Here is a 20,148-nt window from a genome sequence, read left to right as displayed (position 1 = left end):
CTCGCCTATCCGGACCTCTCACAGCTTTGACTCGGAAGAATACAAAATTTGTTTGGTCAGAGAAATGTGAGAGAAGCTTCCAGGAATTAAAGAACAGGTTGACGACGGCACCAGTGTTAGCGCTCCCAGAACCGCATAAGCCATTCGTAGTCTTCAGTGATGCGTCTAAGTTTGGTTTGGGTTGTGTCCTTATGCAGGAAGGACGGGTTGTAGCCTATGCATCTCGTCAGCTAAAGGACCATGAGAAGAATTATCCGACGCACGACCTAGAATTGGCTGCGATTGTTTTTGCCCTCAAGATCTAGCGGCACTTCTTGTATGGGGAAGCTTGCGAGGTATTTACTGATCACAAAAGCTTGAAGCATTTGTTTTCCTAGAAAAATCTGAACATGAGGCAGAGGCGATGGCTGGAGCTAATCAGTGACTATCAGTGTGAGATCAAGTACCATCCGGGGAAGGCTAATATAGTTGCTGATGCCTTGAGCCGGAAGTCACATTTGGACGATGAAGCCGAGCCGTCAGAAATGGATTCGTTGCTTTGTGGGATGAGAAGGCTCCTTATAGAGAGTTTGCAGCAAGAAGAGGTTTTATCTTCAATTCTTGATATTCAGGTAACTAATTTTGAAGAATTGAAGACTCTCTAAAGAAAGGATCCGAAGCTGCTGAACATCAGAAAAAGAGTCAGAAAATCTCGAGGGCCGTTGCATTATAGCATGGATAACGATGGGATACTTCGGTTCCGAGATCGCAGAGTGGTCCCCAAGGACTCAGATTTCAAAGAAAGGATCATGGCGGAAGCTCATGCGGCCCCTTATTCAGTTCATCCCGGCAGTACAAAGATGTATCGGGACTTGAAGAAAAGTTATTGGTGGGATGGAATGAAGAAGGACATCGCCTTATATGTTGAGAAATACCACACATGCCGTCAGGTAAAGGCCGAGCATCAGAGACCTGCAGGTATGCTCCAACCCCTCCCTATTCCTGAGTGGAAATGGGATGACATCACGATGGACTTTGTAGTGGGTTTGTCGAGAACGCCTAGTGGGAAGAATTCTGTTTGGGTGATTGTGGACCGGTTAACGAAGAGTGCTCATTTTCTGCCTGTTAATAACACCGACTCTTTAGGTAAGTTGACCCGCTTGTATGTCAAGGAGATAGTGCGGCTGCACGGCATACCAAAGAGTATAGTGTCGGATCGAGACCCGAGGTTCACATCGCAGTTCTGGAAGAGTTTGCAGGCAGCTTTGGGTACTAAGTTGAAGTTCAGTACTGCTTATCACCCGCAAACAGACGGCCAGTCAGAACGCACAATACAGACCCTAGAAGACATGCTGCGAGCATGTGTCATGGAATTCCAAGGAAGTTGAGAAAACCATTTGCCGCTCATCGAGTTTGCATACAATAACAGCTTCCATGCGACCATTCAGATGGCTCCCTATGAAGCTCTTTATGGGAGAAAGTGCAGGTCGCCCTTGTGTTGGGATGAAGTTGGGGAGAGTAGGATAATTGGACCCGAAATAATTCAAGAAATGCAAAGCCAAGTCCGGGTCATCAGAGACAAAATGGCGGCAGCTCAGAGTCGCCAGAAAAGCTACGCTGACACCAGGAGGAGAGAGTTGTCTTTTGAAGTTGGTGATTGGGTTTACCTTAAAGTCTCTCCCATGAGAGGTGTTAAGCGTTTTGGTAAGAAGAGGAAGTTGGATCTGAGGTATGTCGGCCCTTTTCAGATTCTGGAAAAGGTAGGATCCGTCGCCTATAGAGTTGCTTTGCCAGATTATTTTGGGGATGTTCATGATGTCTTCCACATATCATCCCTGAAGAAGAGCTTTGGACAGCAAGAGCCACGTTTCGTCGACCCAGCGGGTATTCAGTTGCAACCGGATCTCACTTATGAAGTTGTTCCGTCGCAGATTTTGGATTGGAAGGAGCAACAGTTGAGGTCCAAGACGATACCTTTGGTTAAAGTGGCTTGGGAAGATCCGTTAGCTTAAGACTTCTCTTGGGAGCGAGCAGCGGACATGAGGGAGCAGTACCCGTATTTGTTCGAATAGAGAAGGTATGTGTCTTAATCTTGATCACAGTTGGTTTAGGGGCTTTCTTGTGGCTTGCTTTAAGTTGGTGGTTGATCTGCAAATTTCGAGGATGAAATTTGTTTTTAAGGAGGGGAGGATGTGATGACCCGCTTTTGAGTGTATTTTCACTGAAACAATTGTTTTTATTTTAATTAATATTTTAGTTATTTATTTTAATTTATTTGCATTTTAAAATTATTTTTAATTTAATTGATGTTGTGTTTTATTGCCTTTAGTTGTTTTGTGATTTTTAATCTCTTTTTGGCGGTTTAGTTTTGTTTCCCGGAATGAGGATTAGACCTCATCTTTTTCCCTACATCTCTTTTCCTTTTTCCTTTTCTTTTTCCTTTTTCTCTTTTTTCCTTCTTTCTTTTTCCCTTCTTTTTTTTTTCTTTCTTTTCTTTTTCCCTCTCTCTTTCCCGCTCGACCCTTCCCCCCCCCCGGTCTCTCTCTCTCTTCTCTCTCCCTCACGCCGGAACACCTCTCACCCCCGATCTACCGCCGTCCGGCCACTGTGCGGCTCACTGCCGGTACCGTTCGGTTCGTCTCCCTCCGGCGCACCTCTCCACCGAAAACCACCCCCATCCGGCCGGCCGTTTGGCCGGAAAAGCTCTCCAAAGGCTGCACGGATTTTGCCCCGATCCGCCTCCGTCGCTCCACCTCCGGTCACCATTTCTTGACCACTTCATCACCGGTCCTTTGCTGTCCTAACCCACCCATTTCCGGCCTCCAACGACCACCGGAACAGCTCCCACGAGCTAGCTTTCCTTTTCGGGAAATCCGGCCTCTTTCCGGCGATTCCGCCGCCACCCACGGCCAACCACCACTTCCAATAGCTTCACAACCATCCCTAGACCATTCCCTATCAATCCCAAGCTCTAGTTTGTCCCCATTCAAAAGTGGGTTTTTCACAACCCACGGCCACAGTGAATTTTCACTGTGACGTTGCTTTTTCGGCGCCGTTTGCAATGCCGCGTGTTTTCTAAAATTGCCATATAGCGCTGTAAGTATTTTCCAAACCCTATTTTCAGATTTAAATATATATATTGCTCTTTCATTAATTTATCTGCTGTTGGTTGGTTGATTCCGGACTGAATCCGAGGAGTTCGGGGGTCGGATGGATGGAAGACGGAGTTGCTTGATTTATTGTTTTATGGTTGGTTGTTTGTTTTGGAGCATTGATAATTGCATTTGCATGGCGCATGCTTGTGTATTTATTTTATTTGAGAAACCCTGTTTTGCTGACGTGAATGGATTTTCGGGTGCGTGTGTCTCACGAGCCCAAGCCGAGATGGGTTATTATCTCGGTGGAGCTCCTCTGGTCACTCGGGAGTGGATAATACTAAGTGACGTCCCCTGAGTTGTCGCTGGGCGACGACGGGAGCGGGGCTAGAGGATGGCCCGGCCAGGTACGCGCGGGGCGCGAGTCTGGGCATCGCTCTACTCACCGACTCCGTGGCCTTCACTGGCGAGGGCTAGAGGATGGCCTGGCCAGGTACGCGTAGGGCGCGAGTCTGGGCATCGCTCGTTTAGGTGTCACATGCGTAGTCGTTACCTGCGGTGTGGCACAGAGCCAGGGTGTGCGGATGATCCCTAGGGGAGATCATGGTGCATGCATAACCGGTTTGTTTTTATGGTTTTCGGATGCGGGCCATTTTCTGGGAAAATGACGAGTTTTGGTTTTGAGGCTTTTGATCCATTTTCTGGGAAAATGGTGGTTTGGGCCATTATCTGAGATAATGGCGAGGCGTGGTTTTTAAGAATATGTTTTTATTGGGCCAAATGGGTTTTTGGCGTGCGTGGAAAAAAATGTGGTTTTGCGGGGCATGTGCATCGGTTTTTCTTGCATCCATGTTGTTTGAGTTCTATGTGTTTTTATCTGGTGGTGTTTGGGTTTACTTACTTGCGGTACCATTTTTGGTTCCGTAGCTTTTGGTGCAGAGTTCGAGGAGGAGGAGGAGGAGGCTGAGCCCGAGGATGCGGCTCCGCCGGGTTGCTGATGCTTTGCTTTATATTTGGTTTAAAACCGTATTTGTGTTTTTGTAATATTTTATTTATGTATGTTTTGAACAGCTTGTATTATGTTAAGAAAAATTCTGGGACTTAGTTATGACTTTCGTTATCCGCTGCGTGTTCTTTCGTGCACATTTGTTGCCTCTGCACACACTTGGCACACGTCGTTATGATGGTGACCCGTGATGTCATCATCCGGACGTCTCGATTTCCCCGTGTCCGTGCGTGGGGATTTGGGGGCGTCACAAAAACAGCAAGTAAATGTAAGTTTGCCAAATATAAAAAAATCCATTAATAATAAAAAATAGCAAGTAAATGAAGTTTTGCTAAATATAAAACAAAAACTGTCATTAGTAAGAAAAAAACAGAGTATAAAACAGCAACTGCCATAAATATGTAAAAAGGGACACAAAAAAAGAAAAAAAGAAAAAAAAACTTCAATTAATAATTATAAATAGGAAGTAAATGAGTCTTTGCGACCTATAACTAAAAACTGCCATTAATAAGAAAAAAGGAGCAAATATAATACAAAAAATGCCATCAGTAAGGAAAAAAACTACGGGTGCTACCCGCACCATACGGTGCGGGGTAGCCCCCCCCCCCCCCCGGCATGGGGCGGATGGGGAAAATCCACCCCGTCCCCCGCCTCCAGTGTGCGGGGGCGGGGTACCCCGTCCCGCATGACGGGGTACGGGGTGGGGGGCCAGTCCGTCCGGCCCCCCGCACCCCCCTTCTGGGCCTTGGGCCCAGAGGCAATTTCTGGGCCATTTTGGGCCCAGAAGCAATTTTTGGGCCATTTTGGGCCCAGAAATCTCAGCAATGGGCCATTTTGGGCCCATAAAATTATAAGTAAAAAAGAAAAAATTTTTTTTTCCGAAATTTAAAAGAAAAAAAAAGTGTTATGTCTAAGAGTCTAATACGTAATAAACTAATAATAATAACTAAGCTATTACAAAATTGAAAGGCTAAACAATTACAAAATTACAAACATAAAAGTGTCCAAAGGACATTGTATCAACATTACAAATTATTGAATACAAAATTTTTACAAATCATTAAAAATTGATCATTCTAAAGAGGCTTGTCAGCTGTGGCTTGTCTTTGAGTCAAGAGGTGTGACAGTTGGGGCGGCCCGGGCTTGAACACATTTTTATGTTGCAGAGGTGCTAGACGTCTCATGTGTTACTACAAAAATTAATATTAAAATTAATAACGATGAAATGGAAATGAATATAAAAAAATTAAAATAATAAAATAAAAAATAATTACCAGGTGGTCCAAATCCAGACTGATCACCACCCTCATCGGTCTCCTTAAAATCTAAAATATCCGGAACATGAATATCTTTTCCTATCGTCCAACTCTGTGTGCATATCAATGCCTCTACAGTTGTAGGAGACAATGAACTACGGAAAGGATCCAATATACGACCTCCGGTACTAAAGGCTGACTCTGAGGCAACGGTACTAATAGGGATGGCCAAAATACAGCGGGCAATCTCAGAAATGATGGGATATTTCTTTGAGGAATTCTTCCACCATCCTAATATATCGAAATGATCATCATCATCTTGGACCATATCCGCTGACAAATAGTTGTCTAACTCAGAAACGACCTCCGTAGATTGATGGACTAGTGTAGGATTCTGTGCGAGGGTCTTAGTCCACGGCATTCTGCGCTTCTTTGTAGGAGGCCCGGTCACGATGTCTGTAGAAGGAGTTGGGGTCGGTGTATGTGTCTTCGATGTAGTACCACCCTTAATTGCCATAAACTCGTCATACAATTTTTTCAGGGTATCTCGGGCCAATTCACCAATAATGTCAGTCCATACCTGATCGTGAACAAGTCCCAACCCATATAACAAGCCTGAAACTTTCAGACGGGGATCAAGAATAACAGCCACATATAAGAAAATATTCATTCTAGTCAAATCTCCCCAATACTTGTCATATTTTAGCATCATGGAACTTGCCATCCCCCTCATCCTTTCATTGGAACTCCTACGCATATCTTCTAATTCTTCTTTTACCCTACATATTTGTTGACAAAACCCATGGGATGTAGGGTACAAAGAACCAGATATATTCAACATGACATCATAAAATAATCCAAGAAAATTAACGAAAGTAGAAACTACCACCCAATCATCATCATTAGGCTTTCGTGATCCCCCGTGCTCATCAAAGTATTTGACATATTGGATGTCTTCATCACCCAATAATTGAAAGGCTGCCTTATATTCCTGGGCCGCCTCCAACATCAAGAAGGTTGAGTTCCATTTGGTAGGAACATCAGTACAAAGACCCTTCTTCGATGTTATGCCCGCAGCCTTTGCAGCAACTTTGAATTTCTCCAATCTTGAAGGAGAAGACCTCACCCATTTCACAGCCATTCTAAGTCGGGCAACCGAGTCATCAACATCTTTTAACCCCTCAGTCACAATTAAATTCAAAATATGTGCAGCACATCTAACATGCAAGTATTCACCACCCAAGAATGTCTTATTTGCATCTTTAAGATAATTCTTTAGATATCCCAATGCGACATCATTAGATGACGCATTATCAACTGACACAGACAAAACCTTTTCCAACCCCCACTCCTTTATTGCGGCCTCCAATGCCTTCCCAATCGTCTCACCCTTATGATCAGTTATTTGACAAAATTTAATAATCTTTTTGTGCAGAACCCAATCAGCATCAACAAAATGCACAGTCAACGACATGTAATTCAAATTTTGGATAGAAGTCCAAGTATCGGTAGTGAGGCAAACTACCAAACCCGCGAGTTGGCCCCTCAAAACATCTTTATCACGAAGGTACATCTTCTTAATATCCTTTGCCACGGTGTGACGAGAAGGAAGTACAAATCTGGGTTCCAACTCTTGGACAAATTCTTGGAACCCTTTACCCTCCACAAACTGAAAAGACAGCTCGTCCATGATAATCATACGAGCTAACTTCCTTCTACACTCATCGGGGTTATACTTCGTATACCCCTTCAATGTTGGCCCCCCGGCCCCACTACTCCCATCAGCCATTTTAATATCTAGTCTAGATTGGCCCTTCTCTACTAAGGATTTTAATATTGGACTCTTCTTGCATTGTTCCTCTAGATGGACCTTCAACTAGGATGTACCATGTTTCCTATAGTGACATCCATACATTTTCCCACAGTGATTACATTTAGCTTGTGGTTGTTGGGGTCCCCACCCTCTAGTTTGGTAAAGTGTTGCCAAACTATAGATACAGGTTTTTTGCCCTGTGTGGGCTTCGGAGCAGGGCAAGGTGTATTCGTTATAGGGGTAGGAGTAGGGTTAGTTTCTGGGGTAGGGGTGTTGGCTGGGGAAGGCGAGCTATCACTGAAATCCGAAGACATTCCTGATTTTCCAACAAAAAAAAAAAAAATTCAAAGTACAATCCAACACAATCAGCAAAAACTACATTCATAACTATTATTGATGTATTAAGTACTTTTTATATATAATGATGATAATATGAATGGCTACACTATAATAAGTTTTTACACCTCATATAAGCAATTCCAAATAATTTGATTAGGAAGAGTCGAAGAGAGATGCTTCATATTTTTAATAGGCATTATTTTAATAGGCCACTTTAATAGGCATTATTTTAATAGGCCACTTTAAAATAGGCATTATTTTAATAGGCCACTTTAAAATACATTTTTTAATAGGCATTATATTCTTCTCTCTTTTCTCTTTTTGATTTTATATAATTTTCAAATTGATTTTTTTTGAAACAATTTTAATTATCTAATAGTTATAATTATTTAAAACTTTTAAATAAAACAAAAAGTGCTTGATAATATGCTTCATAGTTTTGTTCTCTCATTTTTACTTTTCATATATTTAATTTTATAAAATTCATTTCTTAATAGTTACTGACATTAATATTAGTATATTGGTATATTTTTTAATTTTTTAAAATCTTGAAAGATGTTTAAAAAATATGAAAATGAGATATATGTTAAAAAAATAGTTTATTTACCACATGACAAAAGAAATAATAATTTATGACAGAAAAATATATATTTTTCCGAAATTTACTATCTTACTAAAAAAACTATCTTATTAAATTTTCACTTTAATAAGAAAATTTATTTTAAATATTATAATATTTTCATCTCTTAATTTTTGTCCAATCATTTATCTCTATTCCAACGTCTAAAAAATATAAAAATAAAAGCAACATTCATAACAAGTAACAACTCAAAAAATGCAACTCTGATAAAAATACATTTAAAACTTTTCAATTAGAATATATAAACTTCGTGACTTTTTTTTTAATGAAAATTTAATTTTGATTTAGGGGTTTCAACCCCTAAATCAAATTAGGGTTTCGGATTGGAACCCCAATCCGAAACCCAAAATTGATAGGGGTTTCAACCCCTAATTCAAAATTAGGGTTTCGGATTGGAACCCCAATCCGAAACCCTAACCCCTAAATTGATTTAGGGGTTTCAATCATGAAACCCCTAAATCAATTTAGGGGTCCAAATCACAAGGAAATTAACAAAAAAGAAAAAAAACAATCCATTCAATCGAGAATCCAAACAATCACACAATCCGAAGACATCCACAGCACACAATCCAAACAATCCCATCCTCCATCTCCGATTCAACCCCATCCTACCTCCAATCTCTGATCAAAACTAAAAAAAAAATAAAAAATAATAACCAAACGGAGAAAATCAAAAGGGGAGGAGAAATGTTACCGTGCGGCGTGCGTCCGGCCTCGTGCGTCGTGCGAGAGAGAGGGATGATGGAATACGTGCGGCGGCCGGACTGGTTGCCGGTGGGAGGAGGGAACACCGAATGGATTAGGCCGAAGGGGGTGAAGCCGTGAAGGGACTCGGGAGGGGAGGGGAGGGGAATCAGGGGATCGGGGGGGGGGGGGGGGGGGGGGGTTTGGGTTATGGGTTAGGGTATTTAATGAAACGGCGCCGTTTTGTGGTGGACAAAACGGCGCCGTTTTGTCCACCACAAAACGGCACCGTTTCTCTTATATAACTTATATATATATAATATATATAATATATTATATATTTATATTATATATATAGGTGCGGGGCGGGGGAAACACGGATCGAGGGGGTCCGTTTCCGTCCCCCGCCTCCGCTGGGGGTTGGGATACGAGTCGGGGCCCCCCGCCCCGGCCCTAACGGTGCGGGGCGCCCCGCCCCGCCCTATGCGGGGGCGGGGCGAACGGGGCGGGGCAGCGGGTTCCGGGGCCCCGCTGCCCACCCCTAAAAAAAACAGCAAGTAAATGAGTTTTTGGCACGTACAAAACGGAAGTTGCCTTTAATGAAGAAAAGAAGTAACGATGACATCCACGACACATTTTATAATATATTTTATAATTATGTTTTTAAATAAGGATAATTTTATAAAATGAGGTTATTTTTATAAATTATTTTATAAAAATACTCTTCATTTTAAAATATAATTATATAAAATATTGTAAAAGTTATTGTATATTTATCATTTTTCCAGAGTCATGTATACAAGTGTTTAGCCGCTTTAGCTTTAGCCATTAGACTACTCCATTATCATTCATTTAATACTCAATATTTAAAATATGGGTTTTTCTATTCATCATTCTTATACCTTGTTAAGCTAAAGAAATAAAAAGATAAAAATAAAAACAAATTTCTGATATAGAAATAACGAGTAAAATTTTTATTAAGTTTGGATTATTAAGAATTTCAATCACATTTTACTTAAAAACATTTTATTTGAAAAATTGTCAGAAAATGATTAAAATTATTTTTATATAACATTTTATATTAAAATTTAAGGGAGATTAATAACGAATTAAGATAAAATAAGTTAAAATAAATATTTAAAATTAAATAAATTGTTATTAAAATATTATTATTATTACCCAATTTCTTATTTTTAAGTTTAAATGTTGATATAAGAATTTTTAATTTGAAATGAAAATTAAAAGTTGAATAAAATATTATTTTTTAATATTATTATTGTTTTAAAATTAAAAAAATTAAATTATTTATTATATTTTATATAAAAATTATAATAATAAAATGAAATCAAAATTTTTAATTTAAAAATACATCCTAACTTAACCTTAATAATTATTAGAGTTTTGTTATATACAAATACAGTCGTATACTAATCTGTGTATCAATATTAATTTATTCATACTTAAAATTTAAATTAACATTATTTTTAATAAAATTTACTTTTTAATCAATCACATCATATTAATACACAATTATACTTACAATTATATTTTCCCTAAGAGGAAGACTACGCATCCGCAACTGTACAGCTGCACACTCTGCACACCGTATGTGGCGTCATTTTTAAATCTTTTTTTTTTTTTTTCAAACGTGCGTTTTAGAAATGTAAAAACGTGATATTTCGGTTGGCTGAAATGAAACAGAAAATTTCGAATTCCTCCCGCGAAACCCCTCCTCCCTCGGCCCAGCTTCACCTTCCTCCGCCCAGCGCCACCGGCGACGCCGTCTCTCTCCCCAGCGACACCGAGCGACGCTACTTCATACACGAAAGAGGCACCACTGCGTGGAAATCATTGAAAGGAGCAAACAGTTGGAGTGCGAAGACCCCCGTCCCTCGCCGCCGTCGTTGATCATACGGAGGTAAAACATTTTCAGACCAGTGAACTTCCATATGGTTACGTTCATTTTGTGTACTGGGAGAGGTGAGTTTTGGGTTTTTTCAGATGGATATTTTGGATTAGGGCATGGAAAAAAAATCATTTTTGCATGGTGTTTGACCTCTGGTTTCGACCTCTGTTTTCAAGCATCTCATTCATACATTGTTTGATTAAAGATGATTATTTGTATTTCGAATCAATTTTTTGCATGTTTTTCACACATTCTTAATCGTGTGTTGTGCCTTTTACAAGGTTAGTACTGCTAGCTGGGTCTTCTGATAGTGCAGAGTTTTTGCATTGTAAGGGAAATGCATGCATCATTCGTTAAAATAATGGGTAAGCTGTTCTTACTTTATCTTCAAAAATTTTATTGGAGTTTAAGCGAAGTGGTGGGCTAAGCTTGAACGTGGTATACTTGTGGAATTGATTATCCTTTCAACTAAAAAAAAAAAAAAAATTAATGTGCCTAGACCAGATTAGTGTGTTTGTAGTCTATGAAATGCTGCGGGTTCCTTAGACTGTGAAGTTTTAACTGTTTTATAGCGGGCACGATATAAACTTGAATGTGATAAAATTAGTGTCTGGTCTAGTTTGAATTTTAGAGAAAGCTAATGAAGACTCCCAATACATGTTATATTTCCACCACTCTTTGCTTTAAGCTCTTCCGTAGGGAAAGGATTACTTACACTTCTTTTGATCAGCATTATATCCAGATTCTTGAGTTCATGTTGGAGCATGAAACTGATGCATCTGATATTTTTGTTCATGATTTTTCGTTCAAGTCTCATAATTGACCCATTCTAGTCTATATATAATAAATTAGGGAATGCGAATATCACTTATTGCTAACAAAAATGTTTTGTTTACACAGAGCTGATTCCCACTCTTAGTTTCATTTGTAGTCTCTAATAGATTCTACATAATTCTAGCAATTCTACAAATGCTGTTTAGGCATCTATATGGTTATGAATACGACTGTCTACATGGATCTTGGTAATTTATTACTTATTGCATTGAGTCATTCTACTAAAACAAAGACCAACAAAACTGCCACTAGTACAATAGAGCTTTTGGTTCTTTAGAACTCTTATAAATCCTTTTCTTGATAGGTAAGTTCTATTTGGACATTCTGATGCAAAGTGCAATCGTTCCCTAAATACTTTCAATTAATTTATATATTGAGTGATGAAGCCATTTTCTACACTACTTGAAAGAGCCTTATTTCCTGATTTTCTTTGGAAGAAGAATGGAATATATGTGCTTTCAATTTTTGGTTTATTGGGTGAGTAACTTTGTCATTCTAGGCCACTTGCTTTTTGAAATCTTTTTTCAAATTTTTTTGCCATCTCCCAATTGCTCTATTGTTCTTGTTGTCTTCAAGTCCACTGAAAGGGCTTTATCCTCTTTAACTTGCCCTTTCTGTGTGCATGTTGTGAGGCATAAGCTCAATCTTTGATTTCTTCTATTGAACTGAAAAACCTGATTTAGAAATTGTGAAATTATTTCTTTCTTTTTGATAGGTCAGATGGATAACCTTAGAAAATGTGAATAACATCCAAATAAACAGTGTTGGATATTTGCAGGAATTTATAGGTTGCTTTAATAACTATCTTATAAAAAAATCAGAAGTGACAATAATTTGAAACAGTTTATTAAGTGTCAGATTCTATTGTCAGACTTTAATGGGAATAAAACTTCTTTTCTGCTTCGCCTTTAAAGCCTCAGAAGACTGACTTAAATTTAGTGTGATGGGGGAAGAGGAAGATGGAATGGCACGCAGACCTTCGACGTCGACTTCACAAGCCTTTTACATGCATCAGAATGTATTTGGAAATCCAAATGTCGACCATGTGAGTAGCCAGGTTGATGTTTTATTTTCTATTAAAGTGTGTTTGACGTGCTCATTCATCTAAGTAATTGCATAATGGCAGCATCCTCACGATATGAACTACCCTCCGCCGAGTAGTTTGGAGGATTTCATTAGAGTTGAAGATTCATTCGGGGTATATTTGAGTTTGTTACCCTAAATTCAAAAATTTACATGTTAATTCATGTGTTTATAGTGATTCAAAATTTTGTATGTTGTGCTGCTATTGAATTGCAGATGCGACCTTATACTTAATACCAATCGTCGAGTAATTGGGAAGACTTGAGGCAAGAAACGCCTCCTGCGTCGATGACACCAAAGAGTGTAGAATCTGAAAATGAAGCAAATGTTGGAAGTTGTCATGATGCTGATGGTATTACACTATTCGATGCTATATATTTATTTCTCTGAGTATTTCATTGATGCTAATTCATCATTATGTTTCCATTGATAGAAATGTTCTTCGACATAAATGAAGATTTAGAGGGTACCACTGTTGTCCCGGATGATGAGGTACAAGTTGAACCACCAAGATCCGGTATGGAGTTTGGTAGTGAAAAAGAGCTTATTGCCTACTATAAGCAGTATGCCAAGCAAGAGGGATTTGGGGTAAGGACACAGAGGACTAAAAGAGATGATGAGGGGAGGCCTGTGTATGTGACCATTGGTTGTGCCCGTGGCGGAATGTACTATCCTAAGCCAAACACTAATATGTCGAAACCACGGGCAACAACTAAAACGGGTTGTAAAGCGAAGGTAAATGCAACGTTGAATAACAATGAGAAATGGGTTTTCACCACTGTTGAAAATTCTCACAACCATATTACTGTGAGCCCCAAGAAAAGTAGACTATTGCGATCGCACAAGCATCTAGATGAATACAGTCAAAGAATCCTCGAGCTGAACGATAGAGCCGGTATACGAATGAATAAGAATTTTTATTCGCTTGTCGTTGACGCTGGGGGTTATGATAATTTGGCTTTTCAAGAAAAAGATTGTAGGAATTTCATAGACAAAGCTAGATATTTAAGGTTGGGTAAAGGAGGTAGCGAGGCACTTAATGAGTATTTCAAAAGAATGAGAGATCAGAATGATGGTTTCGTTTCCTACATGGACGTGGATGATGATGGAAGACTACGGAATGTGTTTTGGGCTGATGCACGGAGTAGAGCCGCCTATGAGTATTTTGGAGACGTTGTATCCTTCGATACAACGTATCTAACAAATAGGTATGGTATGCCGTTTGCTCCATTCGTTGGTGTTAACCATCATGGCCAGTCCATACTATTTGGGGCGGGATTGCTATCAAGCGAGGACACACATAGTTTTGTTTGGTTATTCCGAATGTGGTTGGATTGCATGAAGGGTAGGGCGCCGAAAGCTATCATAACTGACCAAGATCGAGCGATGAAGAATGCGATTGCTACTGTATTCCCTGAAACTCGCCATAGATATTGTTTATGGCATATAATGCGCAAACTTCCAGAGAAGTTAGGATCGCACGCCAAATTCAACCTGGGGTTGAAGAATGACATTCAGTCTTCATTATATGATTCACAGACCACCACAGAATTTGAGGAGAGCTGGGGTGAACTACTTGTAAAATATGATCTGCAAGGCAACCATTGGCTCCAGTCCTTATATGAGGAAAGGTCCTTTTGGGTTCCAGTTTTCCTCAAGAGTGTATTTTGGGCTGGTATGAGCACAACGCAGAGGTCCGAAAGTATGAACGTATTTTTTGACGGGTATGTCCATGCTGGGACGACATTGAAGGAATTTGTCGACCAATTCGATAATGCTCTTAGAAAGAAAGTGGAGGTCGAGACAACGACTGATTTCAATTCTAGCAACCAAACTATCCCCTGCGTCTCCCCTTTCAACATTGAGAAGCAGTTTCAAAAAGTCTACACGAATGCCAAGTTTAAAGAGGTCCAAAGAGAGTTGATGGGCCTAATGTGTTGTAATTGTTGGTTGGTAAGCACACAAGGGTGCATTTTAACATTTGATGTGTTGGATGAAATTTCGTTTGATGAGCAAAGCAAAAGAGTTCATTACTCAGTTTACTATAACGAAGATGAGTGTGAGGTAAAATGCACTTGTGGATTGTTTGAGATGAGGGGGATTATATGTAGGCATGCACTTAGAGTTTGTCAGTTGAGAAATATTAATCTTCTGCCAGGAGTATATTTCCTAGATCGATGGAGAAAGGACTTAAAGAGGCATTACACATTAATCAGAAGTAGTTATGATGACCTCCGGGGTAGATCAGACACGCGTAACTACGAGCTTATGATCCAAAGATGTTCCAAATTAGCAGCAAAAATATCCTCAAACAATGACAAAGTCCATGCATTTCTGCACTATGTTGACGAGTTTGATAAAACATGTGAAGGTTCAACGTGTGACTCGACATTCCAATCAACTCAGGCCAACCCAACGGTGGTATTGGATAAGGGTAAAAAGATTTTAAGCCCGAACGTTGTTCGAGGGAAAGGGAGACCTCCAAATAAGAGAAAGGTTCCACCCGTGGAGAAGATGGCAACAAAGAGGAAAAAACAGGTATGCAAGTCTAAACTGAGTTGCCTACTTGATATTTAGTAGTTCTAATGCTAATATATGAACATTTTCCCTTGTAATTAGACTTGCAGGAAACTCCAAATAGATGAAAGTCAGCCCCAAGAGAGCCCGGGATGTCAACCTTAACCAACTTCATTTATTGACCTGGGTGGTAGTAACGAGTGTCTAATTAAATTTTCTTCATTTATATCTTTATTATATTTAACAATTTTTATATAATACTTGATGGGTTGGTCAATCTCCTGCAAGTTGTTCATAATGATTTTGTGAGAGTCTCCTATTTTTGTGAAATGGGTGTTGGTGTAGATGAGGGAGGAGGTTTTGTCAAAATAATTGGCCTTTGGACAAGTGAGAGTGCCATTAAGCAAAACAATGTGTTTTGGTATCTGCATAAGGTAAATGTATTGTTGGGTTTCTATCAACAATATTTGCATGTGTAAAAATGGCATATAACAGCTACCTTTTATTTTTAGGAACTGCTGAAAGATCACAAGATGGTTTTATTGATGTTGCTGGGAGTTGTCACAACCCTGACTCAGTCCAAAACTAGCACATATGGCACTTGAGAATTTAAGACAAGAAAATATGAGGTATGCCAAAGGTTAGAACATGATTTGTCAAAATATTGGAGTTACTGCAATAGAAGCCCGTCTACTTGTTTTAAATCTATATTTGGGCACTACAAGATTGATTTACATTTGTATAGTAGTAGAGGCACTTAAGGAGTGGTGTCATTTTCCTAATCTAAACAAATAGGTGTGGTAGTCGGGCTTTTCTGCTGATGCTCCACAGCAACCAAGTTTCAAGGAAAACAACTTATGATACTTATGTTCATCTGTTAAATGTCAACCTTATTTAACAGCTGATGAGGTTTATTTATGGTTTCAGGATGGTGTTGGTTAAACAGTGAGAAAGGTTAAGGAAAGAAGGAATAACACAAAGGAGGTTAACTGGTGACAAGCAGAATACTGCCATGCTGATTGCACAATACTGCAATTTTGTACCCCCAGGTAGTTCTTGTCATATATGAAAATTTTAATTATCCCTTATTGTTAGCAATGTAAGAAATGGCTTGACCTGGAATTTTGAGATATATGCCTTCGAATGGGAGAAGCTTAGATGGAGAAAGTATGTATGGTGTATGCATTTTAGCATTTCATGGCTTGACCTGCTGACTTTAATTCTTTGGATGTCAAATTCTTGGGTCCATCCATCTACCTATTTGACAAATGCCCAGATTGTATGTTAGTTTTGATGCTAGGGATTCTATTGAACTGCTGCATTTAATTGATGTTAGTTTAATGGCTTCACCTGCTGTCAGATTGTATGTTAGCTTTTGGAGCAATTTGTGTAGCCATTAGGTTGAAATAAATCCAGCTGTGCTACTTAATCTTATTTTTTAAATTTACATATAATTTATATGTCTAGGAGGTATAGCATCTATGGTGTATCAGTCACTAAATAGGGAAAGCCTACTTGTCTCTATATTCTAGCAGTATTGTTAAGAAGTTATAACACAAATAAAGTACCCTTTTTATTTCAGGAACAATAAAAAGGGTGGTATTCTATTTCTATTGAAAGCTGAATATAAATATAATGCAATACTTGTGCACTTAATGATTTTTAGAGATTTAGCTTCTACGTAATTACGGCTGCGAGTTTAATGCCAACATTTTTTATGCTACATTTAACCAAGAATACCACTAATTTATTCCTATTTTTGTAGCTGGTGAATATGTGAGAAGTTGGATTGCAGAGGAACGTGGGCTTGCTTCATGGTTGAAGATTTAAAAAATAGTTTTAAATATTTTGAATGCTTGATATAATGTCCATCAAGTGCGATGTGCCTGGCTCAGTCCATTTGTATATCTTTCATTTTAAGACACGATGAGGGGAATTTATTGTACAGTCCAATGGATATGTATGCAAAGCTTTCTTGTATGGCACTTGAAAATGGAGCCACACATATTACCTATTTGTACGGGGTAATATGTTGAATGACTTATAGATTTAAAGGTGAATCTGAATGTACATTTTCTTCATTTGATTTAATGATATCTTTTTGTGAAAGTGGGACCGGATCTCACCTAATGATGAGGTAAATATTGAAGTGCCATCAGGATGTTAGAACTACCAAAATAATGGGTAAGTTTTGCCATTGAACGTCGAAACACGTAGCTAAGCAATAATCATTCAAAAATCCACCTTGCCCTTCAACTCAGACTAGGATCAGTTATAGCCAACACCAATACGTGAATTGCATAAGAACTGAATGTTATAAAATATCTTGCATCTTTTGAGCAATGTCACTAAATAACACCTGGACCAAGTCTACAAGGACAAGATAATTGGACTAAAGTTCTTTACACAGTTAATGTCTTAACACCATACAATTTAAATACATGGTCTTGGTCCACCAACCATGTGCACTTCAAAAGGAGCATGCAAAACACACATTCTATCATACACAGTACTTTACATATAATTTATGCAAACCAAATAAACACTATTACAAATGTCAGAATCCAATACAAAATCAGAAGTTTTCGCTTTTGCTTTTTCAGATTCTTTGCCATCTCTCTCACTTTATCTTCCCGTTTCCGAACAGCATACTCGCGCTGCAATACATCATTCGACAAAATACTTGTCGCCTTATTCTCACGGGCACGAAAATTTTCCTCTAGCAAATGAAGTATATCGGCCCATACAAAAAATTCACACCTTGCATCTCCCTACACAGTATTAATTCCCAATTAGTACTGTCTTAATACACCTCAAGCAGCAAACCATTGGAAGTACACAACAAAACAAACCATAACATCAAATTGCTTTTACCGTTTTATAGTTTGGGCAAGCGAAAAATCTCCTTCCGGGATTTTTTGACGTGTGAGATGTCTTTAGTGGTGTTTTCAAACCACACCAACAAGTTGGAGATTCCATGCGAAAATCATTAACAACAGATGATGATTGAGATGCTGACATGGCTGATTCTGAAAAAGCAAATAAAATTTGTGCGTGCGTGTGAGAAGTAAATAAACGGGTTCTATAGCAATAAATAAAAATTATGAAATAGCAAAATAATACCCATGTTACCAATAAAGTGTACTGGTCAGAATGATGGTTTTCAGACCAATGAATGTGCAGTCACTAAGAACTTACATTCAAGTGTTTTAAATCATCAAGACATCATTACGTTAGCGCGAGGGGACCTGCAGCAAGGTTTAAAACTCGAGCCAATTGAATAAAATGATAACAATTACAAAATCCAGAATTCCTTTCCAGCTATAGTGACGGTTAATCCAAATAAAGTATATAAGATCTGGAGAAAATGGCATAAAACTTTCAGCTCCTTTGTAGAGTTCACTAAAATTTTCCCCAACTTCGTCTTATATATTGTCTTAACCGGTACTTAACGAAACCAAAATATATATTGTCTGAAGCTATTTCATACACACAAAATAGGAAAAATATAACTAGTTGTGAAGTAAAAGAAATTACTTGTCACAGCTAGTTCTGTAAAAGGGGTAGGAAAGAGCCTAATTATTTTTGCCCAAACAGGATTAATGATGAAACTTTAATCGGGAGCCACCTCCTTGTTAACACAAACACAAATCTGAAAAATTCTGGATATAAAATGCCAACCAATATTCTAGCAAAACTTAATATGCTCTATTTGTATGAATAAGATTTGTTTTTAATAGGAATTACACATTAATTAAAACACTTATTAATTAAAACCTTAAATCTGTTGAGCTTAAGCAACCAACATTGGTGATAAAGGAAAAATCTTGAGCACACCCATGTCCACAAAGACACCTAAAGGTCTGATAGAGCCAGAGGCGCACTCATTTGCAGTGGAAGCATGACAAAATATGCATTCAATATCTAATGGTTGAGGAATAAATTTTAATGGCATGGCCGTAGGAGGCTTTCTTGCCTCTAATGTACCTACTTAGGTGGGGCATCAGAGTTGTAATTCAGGCTGTGCCTTTCGGGATGTCAATAAAATTTGTTTATATATCAAAATATATATATATATATATATATATCATGGTTGAGGAAAAGAACATACCCAATTGACTGAAATAAAAAAAACTCACACCTTGATAAATCTAAAGAATCGGTGTGGCTTTGGGGCTTATGAAGAACTTCATGGACAAGAAACTATAGAACACAGAAAGTCTAATGCACAATAACCTAAACACCAGTAGAAAGAATATGAAAAAAAAAAGTTGGAATAGCTATTGTTTTCCATCTTAAGAATTTCATGAAAAACTAGCTTAGCATAAAAAGCTATCCAGAAGTTACTCCACACCAGATGAAGCACAAACAGAACAGAAAGAGAGACTTCTTGCTAAAATGGTAAGGAGGTACCTGAAAGTTTAAATCAATTGCAAATTAATAGCAGAGAACATTATTTGAGGATTTTAAAGTTAAAAAAAAAAATTAATAAAAAAAAATTAAAATAGGAAGACAAAAAAAAAACAAGTAAATCTGAAATAACAGCAAGCATTAAACTACAATCAAGCTTTTTAAACAAGAACTTGCCGAGGAACAAAATCTCATGCAACAATTGAAACAAACAAGCATCAAAAGTCCTCAAAAACTCGTCCAGTTTATGAAATGAAATGAAATGTTGCAAGTCAAGCAGTTCTGTTTGGATCAAATTGTGAATCATTGAATGCTAGCTTACAATTACCCAAGCAACAATGTTGTTTTTTCATATCATATCACAGTATTCATCACAATAAAATTGTGATGTCAAAAGTAGTTTTTGTCCACGAGAATGTGCAAACTAATAACCTTCAAATATTTAAAACATACAATTACCATAATTTAGGTCTAAGACGTAATCTAAAAGAACAGTCAGAAATTAGACAAAATAAACGATACATTGTAATGAAGGAGCTTGAACTTATAACCTGGATAGCGAGTAATAAATTCTTCCTGAAGCATT

General features: G+C 38.4%; 1 protein-coding gene across 1 annotated transcript; it reads left to right on the top strand.

Annotated features, from left to right (window-relative positions):
• The first annotated feature begins 12,923 nt into the window (after positions 1-12,923).
• Positions 12,924-16,094, top strand: LOC122304753 (protein FAR1-RELATED SEQUENCE 5-like). The gene is made up of 3 exons (XM_043117014.1): positions 12,924-12,987; positions 13,069-15,173; positions 16,080-16,094. Exons 1-3 carry the CDS (start codon positions 12,924-12,926, stop codon positions 16,092-16,094), a joined length of 2,184 nt encoding a protein of 727 aa, XP_042972948.1.
• Positions 16,095-20,148: the final 4,054 nt, after the last annotated feature.

Source organism: Carya illinoinensis, chromosome 3, assembly GCF_018687715.1.
Source record: "Carya illinoinensis cultivar Pawnee chromosome 3, C.illinoinensisPawnee_v1, whole genome shotgun sequence".
NCBI lineage: Eukaryota > Viridiplantae > Streptophyta > Magnoliopsida > Fagales > Juglandaceae > Carya > Carya illinoinensis.
The sequence above is the reverse complement of the archived record's forward strand: the minus strand, read 5'-3'. Positions and strand labels throughout refer to the sequence as shown.